This window comes from Filicampus tigris, chromosome 3, assembly GCF_054856515.1.
Source record: "Filicampus tigris isolate MCC_2025a chromosome 3, RoL_Ftig_1.0, whole genome shotgun sequence".
In the NCBI taxonomy this organism is placed as follows: Eukaryota; Metazoa; Chordata; class Actinopteri; order Syngnathiformes; family Syngnathidae; genus Filicampus; species Filicampus tigris.
In genome coordinates this window covers 19048156-19063009 of record NC_141219.1, presented here as the reverse complement: position 1 = coordinate 19063009, position 14854 = coordinate 19048156, and the positions used below count along the sequence as shown (strand labels likewise).

Here is a 14854-nt window from a genome sequence, read left to right as displayed (position 1 = left end):
GTGGAGGTCAACCCAAACATATTTTTTTCAAGAACATGTTCCCAGCAGGCCCATGAGTTGAAACAGGGCATTCTGATAAATATTGCCTTTGTGGAATAAGTGTTAAGCTACTCGTTTTTAGCCATCTCTGGTGGCGGCCATTTTGTCTTGTGTTCTCTGAAAATGACATCTCAACTGCTCACAACGACCAATCACAGCTCAGATTGAGAAAACAGGTCAGCCGTGATTGGTCGTTGTGAGCAGTTGTGATGTCATTTTCAGTCGACAGAAGACAAAATGGCCACCCCCAGAGATGGTTAAAAACCAGTGCATTTTACTGCTTAACTTATCTTCCACAAACGCAAAATTAATCAGAACGCCGTGTTTCAACTAGTGGGCCAGCTGGGAACATATTCTTGAAAAAAATATGTTTAGTTTGACTTCCGCTTTAAACACAAAAAAATGACAATAACTCAAAAATCTGATGTGCTAGAATAAATGTAAAACCATTGTTTAAATCGGCGTCAAAAATATTTTAGGGACACATAAAGCCATCTTGGCAGCACGGTGGTCGACTGGTTAGCACGTCCGCCTCACAGTTCAGAGGCGTAGGGTTTTTCTAAAAGTCAAGGTATGAATATTGAATGAATCAACATTTATGTATTATATATTTCATATTATTTTTATATTTTACATGTATGTGTTTATAAATACACACTCTGCCATACCTGGAATACTCCGTCACGGGATTCCAGTCTTTTGCATCAGGGAAACAGAACTGAGGAATCGCTTTGAGCCTCTGCTCTGCCTCTCTCATCTGCTTGGTGAGTCTCTCCAGCTGCAGGAGTGGAGGAAAGCAGAAGTCATTTAGATAATTCTGTCCACAAAGATCTCTGTGTGATATCATTGGTTGATATAGCACCTACACGTGGGCACTGCTGTTGGACAGTGTTTGTATTTGGAATCACAACTGGCTAGGTATTTGTAGTATCTGGACAGTTGTGAGTCCAAGGGTGCCAAGCTGATGACTTTATGGCTAATGTAAACCATTGCTACTTCAATGTAACTTTTGATTATAGACGGCTAGAAAATAAACAGGTTACCATTTACTTCCCCCGCTGCTCTGAATTTGCTATGTGTTTTAAAACAATGGTATTGTGGGGTTTTTGACCACTAGTTTGTTGGATTACTATTTGTATGGGCTTTTCCCCGTTTATCGTGCACATGCACAAAGATGCATATGGCTCGCCGCCACACACCGTGCGAAATGGCCGAACAGGATTCAAGTGGACCGTAAAAACAAATCGCAGTTGCTGACTTTCCTCCACACACCAAGTGACTGAACAGCGCACACCTACATATGTGCTGCAATGGAAAAACTGCAACCGTGTATCAGGTTTTGAGGCCCCACACATAATATAGTGTACTATTTTTTTATTCAACGACAAAAACATGGTGCAGTTGTCAAGGATGAAGTGGATTGCCGCTAAGAGAGTCTGCAAGCAACAATAAAGGAGAGAATGTGCATCTTTTGAGATGCTGTCCTGACTGCACCTATGTATTTTGGCAACAAATTCAAAATACAACTCGGAATTATTGTAAAGCACAACTGTACAGCATAAGCATGTTTGCGCTTATTTATTTATTTTTTGGGGTGAAAAGTCATGTGGATTTTCGATTAGCTGTTTCACATGCGACATTTACCGGAGATTTAGAGCACACAATGTCATTTCTCAAACATCAGATGAATTTCATGGTCTGAATTTGCGTCTTTAAATAGTGCATCTGAAAAGAGAAGCCAGTGTAGCGCAGGCAAAATGAGAGGCAGCTGGGACAATATTTCCACTTGTGTAAACATTTTGGAATTCCCAGAAACAAAAAATGATTGCAACATATCGTCTATTCAGCAATGCGACTTTGGAGCTTCTGAATGACCTAACGGCTGACTTGGAGCCAGTCACAAGAAAGAGCCATGCCATATTAACTATGAAAAAACTCCTTCTAACTAAAATTTGTATTAAAATGTGTCTGGGTGATTTCAACACTCTTCGACAATTTTTGTGTCCCTGAGCAGAGTTTCTTCCATTTCACCACACGCAGAATGGGCACATACTGTAAAAATCAATTGCCAACCATTTGGTAGGAGCTAAATAAAAAATGATTTTAAAAACATGGCTTTATGTGGTGGCTGGTTTCCCCAAAATGATCAAAGTGACGGACTGATTTTCTGGAACTCAGAAATATGTTTGTATGTACTCCATTAACAGTTTCAGTTCCATCCCTTTAAACTTCATTTTGCACTTGCAGTGCTCTTGAAAACCATCAGCCGTACCTACAGTGGAAAAAAACACTTTAAAATATGGCGGTCTCCAACATTTTGAGGACAAGTTTCTCAGTAAATCAGGCCTCAGGTGAGGCGCTAGGTTGCTTTTTGTCGGACCACACATGAAATCACGTCACTTCAAATTCTTGTCATGCCAAGTGAAAAATCCAAAGTATGTGTGATGATCATGCCCTCACCTTGGGGAACTGATAAGTGACCTCTGGGGAGCAGGAGTTCTTGCTCTGCTTCTTTTTCAAAGACACAACGACAAAATACTCAAAGAGTTCTCTCTCCTGCCACTCAATTAGCTGCAGCTCCAGCGTGCGGTAGCTGGGGGCCCGTCGAAGGATGGATTGCAATTTCAACAACCTCTGGGTATGAGCTGAGGAGGGAATAAAAATGCAACCTTAGATCATTTACCAGTAAATTAACAAATGCAATTTTATTGTACCTGCAGCTTGAATTCACATTACCCGATAATGCTATGCTGTAAACATTCCGAAATATTTGTTGTCAAAGTTGGATGAGCAACTAAAATCCCATTCATTTGGCAGAATTTGTAAGGTCAAGAGATGTCCCTTCATAAAAACAAAACTGACATGGGAAAGTGCTCCACCCTCACAGAAGTCTAGCACCTCAGCCCTGGAAACCGGCGATGTGGTCGCTCACCTTTGAACCTGTCATCAGAGTCGCTCTCACTCTCGCTGTTGTCATCTAGAAGGCAGACATGAGACAGACAAGAAGCTTTTCTTGAGACAGACAAGAAGCTTTTCTTGAGTGCAAAGGGCAATTTCACAATCATGCGTTTAGGCATTGGGAAAGACAGAGCTAGCTCTATTTAAGTCACTTTGAATTCAAATATCCCAACCATTGAAAAAAGGTGAACCCTACCTCTCAAAGATGAGGTGTCAAGATTGGTCATGGACAGTTTTTTAAGTCTCTTCTTTCCACGTTTAGTGCAGTAGATGGAGTTGATTCTCTGGACCAACTGTAAACAGAACACACTGTAGCTTAATCTTAGCGAATTAAAAAAAAAAAACATTGGGGTCTACTCACAAGTAAGTATGATTTACTCCAAACTATGGATTTTTACTTTCCTTTTTTTATTTTTTACTGCGGGACAGGAGCCTCCTCTCACAGTGCATTAAACAGCCCACCTTGTCCCCAGCGGTTAGTGTTGCGCACCAGTACTGCTTGTATTGAATGAATTGAATGTTTTTAATATCAGCATTTGTCAACAAACATTCTGGATCCTATTTGCAGGATTTTTCAGCTCTTCTAAGACCTGCCGCACACCAAGTGGAAGCTGAAAGCAACTGGTCAGTTGCTGAAAAATGCAGTTGGCAACCCCTTGCTGCATATCAGGCAATTGACCCTCGCATATATTAAAGAGATACTTATATACATATACACAAGTACGTCATTTTCAGCAGTAAAAAGTTAATATTTTGTCTATAATTAACTTGATAACTAATTATTTTTCATGTACAATTAACACATTTAAAACACGATTTTTTAAATAATATAGCTGGCCGTCATGTTCATTCATCCCGTGTGTCAACTCTGGACTAGACTGCACAATGATATACGCACGCAGCTACGCCGAATGGAATGCATCTAATAGCGTCAATCCTGAAAGAATGAAGCCATATGGTTGCCACTTGCCAGCCAATACTATGAAATAAGTCTACCGAGTGAGATTCCACTTATAATGTGAAAGATGCAGCGCCGGATGGTCTTTTGAAGGCACAAAAAACATTTTGGAGAACGAGTGGTCAGGAAGTTCAGCAGACATGGTGCTCAGTCGTGAGCCACACACACATGGACAATGCTGGAATAATTAGTAATACAGTTTGTCTTCCTAGCTTCAATGCATGATGAACAAAGTGCTGCATTGGTCCAGTGTCTGAGCAGCTTAATTTACGAATGTGGACTCCGCTCGTTTAATGGACATTTGGGGCAAATACTCAGGTAATCGATTAATATAATTGAATAATTGATTTATTTATTCTACAAAAATGTTAGTGACAGACCTATACTGTAATATACTTTATTGGCAAAGACAGTGGTCAACTAAATCTCGCTTATAACCATAAACAATGGATTTTGGTTTTGAAAGCTCACATGGAACGAAATTTCTGATTGGCTGTTGCATCTGCGATGTTGCCACGCAGTTCACCGGCAAAATCCAATTTTTGAAATTCCAGCAAAACCGGTGGCTGACTGTGATGAAAACTAGTTGCTGAATCACCACACACTGCGCAACAGGTTTTGGCCCCGTTCTTAGACACTCCTCTCTCATCAAGGGAATCAATCCTTTTTTCCTTTAACATGTATCTGACGTTTAGACACTAAGCAGATTACAGTTTTATATTAACATATATCAAATTTTCCTTATTTTTGTCATGCTGCTGTGCCTTAGACTGGTCATCTGGCACCCCTCACGGGAGGCATGCCTCACAGTTTGGAAACCACTGCTCTAAACCAAAGCATTATAAGAATCCTACAAGCCTGGAAGAGAACACAAGTAGTGCTCTGCATGGGCTAAGTGTAGATGTTTGTGTTGGATCCAGCGATGTGTACCTTGGGAATCCGCCAATGCCTGTGTGAGGCCAGGTTATCACTGGTGCCGCAAAGGCTATCATCCAGCAGTCCACAAGAGGAAGCTGATACACCCATCTGCGGGAGGAGCAGCGTTTCATCATGACTGTGGCGTTTGGACAACTGTGACACCCGGTGACTCTTCCGGTCGTTGGTGCTCAGGAGGCGAAGGGACTGACTGCTGGGTTTGGACGGCAACTAATGACACAAAGTAAAGTATAATATGAAATGATTAGTACCTTCATTAAAATGACTAATACCAAATACATCAACGACAATATTTAACCAAAGTATTTTGCTATTGAAATGAATGCCATTAGTCCATGACAGTGTCCCTCCAACAAAAAAATCAACTGCAATGTATTTTTTTAAAAAGGAAAATAGCACTCTATAATGCTGTACTTTATAGAAATGTAGAGTAACAACATAATTAAATATATATGTATAAATGTAAAGAATGTTACCATTTGTGCGTCACGATTTAATGGTTAAATTCAATTCATTGTGCTACTCCATCTGGTTTTCCACCAGGCCAGTATAAGAGTTATTCAGACCCAGATGAGTAAGATTCACCACTACTCTCAGGAATTCAGCAGCTGTATTACTAGTATTTTTCTTTTGTATTGGATATATAATATATGCCTGTGAGTATTGTGATATTGTCCGTCTACATGTGTTGCGCCACCGTTTGCATTCAAATATCTGTTGCCTATAGGGTTATAACACTGCAACTATTGATGCTATTCATTAGCCCGTCAATGGTGTTTTCCATTATGTGTTAGCATTAAGCTAGCGAGAGCATTCTTAAACTGTTGAGTTGTTACAGTTCAAACTGTTTAGTTGTTGCACAATACATAACAATTAATTCTCTCCCTTATTTCTAATTTAGTTAGACAATAAACCTCAACTGTGAGTGGCATTTAACAGTTTGAAGCCTCTCTTTGGAGGAATTGTTCGATAGCAAACTGCTGTTTATTGTATTTATATATTTATTTATACAGTGCTCATATTTGAAGTCAAGTTAAAGCACAAAAATCGTCCAAATGACAGCTCATAAAGGTCATTCGTATATAAGTAAAGGCAACACTGTAATCCCATAAAGCCTTTGGTTTACCTGTGGTGGAGAGTTTTGCTTCCGGTCCATGGCAGTCCAAGACCTGCTGCTCTCCAAATGACAAGTTTTCCGACCCACACTCCTCCGCTTTAGGTCAACATCCTCGTATGGGTTCTCCTTCTCTGTAGGGAGGATGTTCAGATTCAGTTTATCTTAAATTACAATACATTTGCTCAGGGATGAAGTCCAAAAGACAGAGCAGACTGTGCGGTCAAAAAGGGCATCCGAGGGTGACAGGAGCTCCAGAAGATCTTACTCTGGTTTGTGTGTAAGGCAAGGAGTCAAGGAAGGTAAGTCAAAGGTCATTCTCAGCTGGATTTCGCTTCTTCAAAACAGTTGTTTTTGGCACTGGGCCCCACAGAACCCAGTGAGCCGAACTGAAGCTGATGAGTCACTGTCCAGGCATGCAAACCGTCTGCTGCAGTGAGGAAGAAGAGGCTCATCTTCCTAAAGATTTCTCTGTGTGATAAAACTTTTGTGATAAGTAATTTCCGTTCTTGTGAGATGGTAAATCAGATCTGGACCAGCATTGACAATATAAAATATTCAAATGAGCTTCTACCCAATACAATGTTGGTATTGCAACTAAAGAACGGGCAGTACCGCTGATGTAAACAAAGAGAATCGCGTTCTAACCAGTGTCTCAACTTTCACTTTACTTCATAGCATCGTTAGTATTGTACAGTTCCAATTTGGCTCTCTAAACTCATTGTTTATCTTGCCAATCTGCAACTTTTATAGCTTGGATTAATGCTCAATGCTCTCATCGTGCTGAAAGCAGCTCCTTTTAGACGAAAACAACTACAACCCAGTGTTTGCCTTCTTGCACCAAATTGGTGACACAGTTGGCGGCTAGATTTTTCTTGTCGGTTTGATATCAAAATTGGAGCTGAAAATGTGTGAATATCAACTAGTATATCAGCTAGTGAGAAGAGACAAATCTATCTATCTATCTATCTATCTATGAGTCGAGTCTAGATTTTGTCACCTGTGCCTTTCAAAAAGAATTGACACAGCCAATATGGGTTACTCCATCAATGAGATGTATGGTGATGTCAGTGCTACAGCGACAATTCCTTTAAACACAAAGGGCCGTGAACAATGAGTCTCAGGCGTCAAACCTCCTGCTCTAGTCATGGCTTGTGACGTTCCACCACTGTTACACCTCTGATATTATTGTATATCAGAAGCTAACAAATTCCCCAGTGTGAGTTCCACACGTCTGTATGACCTCAAGTGACCACAAAGTATAGGGCGCATTTTTGCAGTAACATGTCAAACGTGACACTGTTCTAAAACTTCAAATGCACACTGTACTTAGGTCTCAGCAAGTAAATTATAGTAGAAATGGAAAGAATATGCACATAGAGAAATGCAGCCTGACTGAGGGCCAACTTAAATAAAGGGAACATTTGTCACGGGTCCAGGTCAACTCAGATAGCTACACTTGAGAAAAGGCTTTTGGCAGGGTCTGACAACTGTGAGAACGTAAGAGAGTTAGATGGGATAACTAGGACTGGAGACACAGTAAGTCAGCGCCTGTACCGCAGACTCCAAAACAATAGGGGGAAACATTATTGGCAGTTCACTGGTGGTGCAATGGTGCACAGGCCTGACTTACCGACACTACAGTATAGCAAAGATGGGAATCAATTGTTCTAAGTCGTGTGTGACCTTTTTCTTGCCAATGTGGATAGCACACGCCCATCTTTCCCAGATACAATTTGGGATGCTTAAACAAATCCTAAATGTTTTACAATGCAACATCAGTCTGAACCATCAATGCATAAACAGTCCAACGAGACATGGTTTTGTCTTTTTGTCCATTTAGAACTTAACAAAGGTAAAGAAAATAATACAGCTATTGTATTTTTGTTTTAACTACTGTGTACTTCCAGAGGGGAAACACACAGGATGTCATACTGAGCGTATGTGGAGTGGGTATACCATTAACCTGCCGCCCGATCTTTGTTTTGTTATTTTGAGGTTGATTTTCAAACTTTAGGGGAGAGCAGAGACAAGAAAATGTGCTTTCCCAAATGTCATTGTGTGTTTCATCAGAGTTGAGCAGAATGAGAAAGACTTGCATGGCCCCATACTATGCAGCAACTCTATTAAAGTGAAGCAGTGCTGTAATGAGAGCCTGCTGGGAAAATTACACGTCTGTGAAGCAGCTAATGTACTGCAGGGTACTATTTACTCCTCTCTCGCACAGTATAATGCAGAGGGTGGACACACCTCAACTCCACTCTGTGATTGAACATCTCTGTGTACACAATGGAATCTCCAGACCAGGGTGAGGCATTGAACAAACTACGTCTGTATCTGTTTACCCTATGAAATGGACACACAGCAGTATAGAAGAACCCTGATTGCGCATGACACAAACAAGTAAATTTGGCAGCAGTGTGCGCACAATTTAGTTTGTCTTTCCTGAACTCATTCTTCCTCGAATCTCGTAAGACAAATCGCACTGAGCAGCAGACAATTTTTCTATAACATAACATTACAAGCTAAATAATGCTCGTGCGACCCAATACTGTGTATTCAAAATCCTTTGGCCAGATGTATTTACAGTACAAGAGTCTAAGTAGGAAACTATGTCAATGACGGTAACGCATTAGACCGGTGTCACTGAAATCAACAACACAAACGGCTGAATCATAGCATCAGGGTTGTAAAGTGTGTGATTCATCCTCTGCTTCAACGATTCCGTCATTGACACATCATTAATAAATTACACTTGTCTGGCCCTTTATCTCAGTGATGCAACTGTAACACGGCCACAGCGCAACACAACTGACTTACATTCTAATGTCCACATTAAAAGTAAGCAAATTTTTAAGACCCTTTAAAGTGAATTCAGAGATTTGTTATTAAATACATTTGAAGATAAATGCTGAAAATATCTGTTAAGGGAACTGCATAATACTTAATTTTTCCCCATTTCAGATTTCCAAATTTTTGGGCCGTGGCTAAAACAGGGCCCAGTGGCGCCCCTTCGCCCCTGTATGAGTCGCCCCTCCCTCTTTTTAAAGAAAATGAACACCTTTGTTCACATCAGCATTTATCCAGTGGAATTGGGATGTCCAGGTAGCCAATTAGCTATGCCTACCCCTCGAAAAGCCATTATCCCTTCGGATAGTCTGTTGGCGTGGCCAATAGCCATGAGTGAGGCGAAAGTGGGCGTAGGGTAAAAATAAAAAAATAAAAAAATGCCTCACTTTAGCAATTTAGAGAGTCCAATCAACTTACCATGCATGTTTTTGGAATGTGGGAGGAAACCGGAGTACCCGGAGAACAAACACGCAGGCACGGGGAGAACATGCAAGCTCCACACAGGGAGGCCAGAGCCGGGATCGAACCCACGACCTCTAAACTGTGAGGCGGACGTGCTAACCAGTCGACCACCGTGCCGCAAGGTGTGATTTCAACATATGACTTTTGTTTCATTTCATATTCAATAGGTGGCATATTTTTTCAATGACCAATCGGGCAGGGTTGTTAACACTCTTCGCTGTGGTGTTTTAAAGTTAGAAGACATTTTTATTTTCACTTTACAGAGATTTAACCAAGAGATGCTTTAAAGATGTATCATCTGGCCTCTAAAACGCAACATGCAGTCCATTATCCATTTTGGAGAAGAAGAAAAAAAACCTCTCTTTTTTGGGGGGGAAAATGGACATTGGCAAATTGCCACTCTGCCGCAACCTCTACACAACCTGGCAAACAATGGGCCCTTTGTTGGGATTTCAATGTTCTTGAGCTCTCTGGAAGACTACAATGCATCCTCAGCCTCAGTGAACTGATGATGAGAACATGACTGGTCAGTCATTCAAAAACTACTTGAATGAATGATATGGCCGTGCGATACAACGTGTGTATCAAAACATGTCCCAATATTCCAATATTTGGATTGTATTCAGAATTTATCATTCAAGCGTTTTTCTCACATTACAGTTTCATCATGAGGCACAGTATCTTTGCTATTCCAAGCCAGGCTTTACTCACACTGACACTCATTTCCAGCACATTAAGTATGCCCATGGGAGCTGACAATGGGAATGGGCAGAAGGCCTGGGGGCATTTGCTTGTGGAAAGGAATTTGGCTTCAACATGTCCAGCATTTCATGCACACATGATCTCACTAGTAATGACTCAGTGCAGTTTACAGTAAATTACTCGTTATCCATGTACTTGTTTTCATGGGCAAAAGGAAAATCAAGTTTACTGATTGCAAAGTGTTATTCTGTTCTAGTTTGGTTTTCAAGTAAACTGTAAAATAACAAATTCAAACATTCCTTCCAGTATCCAAAAATGTGTTAATCTCATCAATTAAGGTTTCAAAGGACTTCAGAGACCACTTCCAGGCTGACACATTTGCAATGTAAATCACTCCTCTACACAGGACAGATGCAAAAACAGGGACAAAGCCGACCGACAAGGGTGTTAGTACATTAATGTTCATCTTCTACGTCTGTCTCATCTACGCTCCTTAATCAGAGAAAAATCGAACGACTTTTGCTTTGTTCGGTTTTATACGCTATACTCAATGACTGTCAGTTAAATACACTTTCATTTACTTTACATATTTTTCATCCAAATGTGTAATTTGTCACAAATGGTGGATTTTCCTTCTTCAAGTATGCTTACCTATTATGTCCTCATATGCATTCTCCTCTAAAGTGCTTTTGGAACTGGGATGACTCTGCGTCTCTGTGGTTAGTGTGCCATTCTCTGCGGGTGAAGAGGCGTGTGACGACAGCAGGCTCGTAGTCGTAGCATCCGCTGATTCACAAGGCTCTCTAAAGGGTAAGAAAATAACAATCAGGCTGATTGCAATAGGCTGGATTCTGAAAGAATACAGATAGATGCAAATAGAAAAAGCTAATAAAGACAACACAGAAGGCATATGAATGCTTAATACTGACTGTCTTTTAATACTGACAAACTCTGCAAATTCCTCAAAAAGACTTAATCACCAAATGCTAACAGAAATATGAAAAAAAAATTGACAGAAGAAATCCCTATATAGTGTCACGTGGATGTTTGCTTGTATTCCCGAGTATTTGTTGCACATAGTTGCACATTTGCTAGGATCTATATATTATGGCACTGCTGAAAGCTCGTGGCTTTTAAGTGTTGTCTGAAATTGTTGAAACCACAGGAATGATAGACATAATCCGAGGGATGAACGATTTTCTTTCCTATTTCACATTAGTGACAATCAGGAAAAACACCACCCTCTCAACAGAGAGCATCCAATCTTGAGAAGTAAAATTTTAAAAGAAAAATTAGTCCACAGTTGCAAAAGTCCAGTCTGAGATTTCATAGGTACTTACTGGATGTTCTTGTTTCATTTAAGGTAAAAAATGCAGTCTAAGTGAGTCTATAAGTGCAATTTATAATTTGTACTGAAAGAGCCGAGCAAGCAGTCTGTAAATTCCAGATGAGAACACCAATATTAAAGAAAAGATCTAAACAGTAGGAAGATACAAGTTGCATGTCTTCCATGAATGAATGGCATAACATGCATAAAGTCCCTGTAAACTGAAAGTGTCTTCAAAATTTGACACACCAGAGACGAGTGTTACTAACAAATGTGAATGATTTAAAAAAATAATAATAAAATTAGCCTTCAAAATCGTTAAAAAATCACATTTTTTTCTCCGCTCTCAGATGATGTGGGCGTGTCCACTGAATGCACTAACACTACGACCCGCCGAACTGTCACTCAAATAAATACCTTTAGGTGGACCTGAAAAAAAGGATGCTACTTCATTTAGTATATTTCTTATACCTACATATAGCTACATGTTTAAGCGGCAAAAGTATGCACTTAAGTCTATACTGTATATCCCTCTGGGTCGGAACAGGGCTTTTCTATGCTGCGACGAGGCGCTCTTAAGTAACCATGCTAACTCGAAGCCCTGGTCTACACGCAGCCTGCAATTTTGAATTTTAAACAAAAAATCACTTCCACCGTTCTCACCGTTGCATGCGCACACTCACAGCTAACAACGAGGCCCTCTAAAGCACCCACGCTCGCAGACTTTCTGAAGAGAAGATACATTTTTGGAGTTTAGGGCTCATTAGCTAGCCAGTTAACTGCATATCGAAATTGTGCGAGACAACCACTGTTGTGAACAGAGGTGCTCAAGTTCTTATATAATGGGGGAGGGGCGACCCATTCCTGAACCGGAGGTGTTTCACCACTGGGCTCCGTTTAAACCATTCCCAAAATGGTGAAAAATAGTTCAAAGCTATAACTTAAATGCTGAATTTGTATTTAGAAACACATCTCTGAATTTTCTTGATAGGGCTGCTAAGGAAATACGGGAGTGAGTAGGAAAGCAAAGGGTAAAAGATCCACATCTCACTTGTCCTGTGATGGGCTGGAGGTGTTGCCCACCAACTTCACCGTCCGTGTGGTGCTGGGTGCAGGGGTCGAGGGCAGGGGTGGGGGAGACTCACAGTCTGGAGGTAGTCCATTCACTGACAATGTGCCCTTCTGCTCACGTTTGACCTCGTACTCAAAAGTTCGCTTGGGTTTAGGTAGGGGGTTGATGGGAGGTCCACCAGGTGTCTGTTGGCTGGCTGGTTCCGGGCTCACAGACACTGAAGCCACACTGAACCTTTGCCTGTGTTTTGCAAACTTATCAGGGACTAAAACAGAATCTGGTTCCGTGGCTATAGAGCAAATACTACTGCGTTTGCTGGTGCAGGTGCTGTCAAAGTCTTCGCCAATCACAAAAGATTTTTGTCTTGTCTTGTCTGAAGCATAGCAGTTACTCAGATAACGTGGAGGAGGTGGGCTAGGATTCTCCTTCAGGGCTTGTTCTATCTTTTGTATCCTGTTGAGGACCGCCGAGGTCTCCTTACGAGCAGACAGGGAGCGTACAAATGCCCCAGATGACTCAGTCTTACTTATCCGTTTCTGGAAGCGGCCTAAGCCGTCTTTGTCGGAAGCTCCTTCCTCTTCCTCCGTCTCTGTGTAGGAGCATTCTGAGAAAGCTGTGCTCATCCTGCGAATCCCCTTAAAGTCAAATGCTTTCTCGCTACAGGGAGAAGAGAGCAAACTTGGGCAGCCCTCACTGCCTCCAATGCGCTCTCGTCCAGGCCTTTTATCCAGACACAAGCTCATCCTAGGCAAAGAGACCCTCCTGCACTCCCATTCTGAGATCTTTTTGCGGACTGTGGTGGGAAGAACACCGGTTACTGGCCTGTTGATAGAAAGGGTGCGCTTGTGACCTTGGTTAGCGAGAGACCCAAGTGAAAGCGTACTCCAACTCAGGGTTCTACCATTAAGTCCCTCCGATGGAGGAACACCCCCTTGGTTCTCTTTTTGCTCCTGGGCGTCTTGACTTTCACAATACTCCTTGGCTTGAGGCTTGTAGATGGAGAGACGGTTGTCCAGGCAGCTGACACTCTTAGACTTTGTGAGACGGTGTTGTGACTCAATTTCACCTGTGAGGGACGGTCCACTGCCAAAGCTTGTTGTTTTGCTGTTCCAGCCAGCACGTACCAAAAAACGTCCGTCTGTCCTGAGGTACTTGCTCTGTTTCTGATAGTTCTTCCCGTCACCAAGGAGAGGTGGCTCACTCAGACGCTGGCCACCAGACAGAGCAGGGCAGGGAGATGCAGACTGGCACCTAAAAAGAGATTGCAAATCAGCAATTAAAGTATTTAAGTATTTATTCACAAAAAAACTCAGTAGAGAGCCAACCATTTGTCCATTGGTAGACAAGATAGACTCTTCCTTCTTAATACTCCAGGAAACACTCAAGGACACAGAGAATGTTTCTGAGAGTGGACAACTTTTTAAGTTTGAATTTCCTTCAAGGGTAAATATTACGAAAACTTTACTTTTCAATTGATTGTATACAAATAGCTGTCTCTGGAGTGCCTTTCCATCTATCGAGTGACATTATACAACAAATGTTGCCTGTTTCTGAAAATAGCCATTATAAATGTTACAAGAGTGTGACGTAGTGTGGCAAATTCAATACCACTAATATCGCTCCCCCACACCAAGGTCTGTGTACCTCTGACTTGGCAGCTAGGACGGACAATGATCCACCACATTCAAGTAACAGCTGGAACGACTGAAACACTATGTGAAGCGGTTGACAACTACCAAACAACTGAGAGAAGAAGCCATTCCCTGCCATCTTCGCACAAGATGTGTCTCCAACCAGAGACAGCATATTTATATTTGGGAGGCTGCATTTGAAGACTTATGATGTCATAATGGCATATGAAAGCTGTCCCGTATCAAAGCTGCCCAAATGCAGCTCACCCCTTAGGGCTTCTCCATTTTCATTTTTATTTTTGTAGCATGCAAAAAATGAGAACATCTCCCAGACTAGACCCTCCCATTTAACAAGGAATGACCGAAGGTGCATAGGCCAGGTCCTCCAAAGGGCGGAGCTCCTGAATTGGGTCACAGCAAGTGACGTATAAAACTCCTTCATTTGTTGTGTTCATCCACAACTAAATGTAGTAACGTCCTACTCAGCCCACACCACACCTCTCCAGAAACTTTTGGAAAAGGTTTTGTATTTTTGAGTTATGTTGGTAACAACAGTCCATACGAATGCAGGCAGATAATCAAGCACAGATGTGGAAGAAGTCAAATGAGCTACAGAATTAGTGATTCTGACATTTTCAATTCATTTCCAATATCGTTAGCCATGTTTTCAGAATAATCACAGCAAGCTGTTGAGTATTCTTGCATGAGGAGTGTGAAATTCTAGCCAAAATAAATCTCCCCTGCATTACAATACCAGAATAGGTTTATCCAGATCTCAATATATTAGTCGACCTCACACAGCAAA

The 14854-nt window shown here is 41.4% G+C and overlaps 1 protein-coding gene across 4 annotated transcripts in view; it reads right to left on the bottom strand.

Annotated features, from left to right (window-relative positions):
* Nucleotides 1-14854, bottom strand: part of dennd2b (DENN domain containing 2B) — a 53543-nt gene that overhangs the window by 16827 nt on the left and 21862 nt on the right. For 2 of the 4 annotated variants that reach the window (XM_086025829.1, XM_086025828.1), the window contains exons 3-10: nt 12398-13669; nt 10671-10822; nt 6018-6139; nt 4886-5101; nt 3194-3290; nt 2972-3016; nt 2500-2684; nt 708-817 (exon numbers count right to left, since the gene is read on the bottom strand). In XM_086025829.1, coding sequence (XP_085881955.1) covers nt 708-817; nt 2500-2684; nt 2972-3016; nt 3194-3290; nt 4886-5101; nt 6018-6139; nt 10671-10822; nt 12398-13669 — 2199 coding nt within the window. Of the gene's footprint in view, nt 1-707; nt 818-2499; nt 2685-2971; nt 3017-3193; nt 3291-4885; nt 5102-6017; nt 6140-10670; nt 10823-12397; nt 13670-14062; nt 14841-14854 lie in introns of those variants that run through there. The other 2 variants (XM_086025830.1, XM_086025831.1) reach the window with 2 other exon arrangements.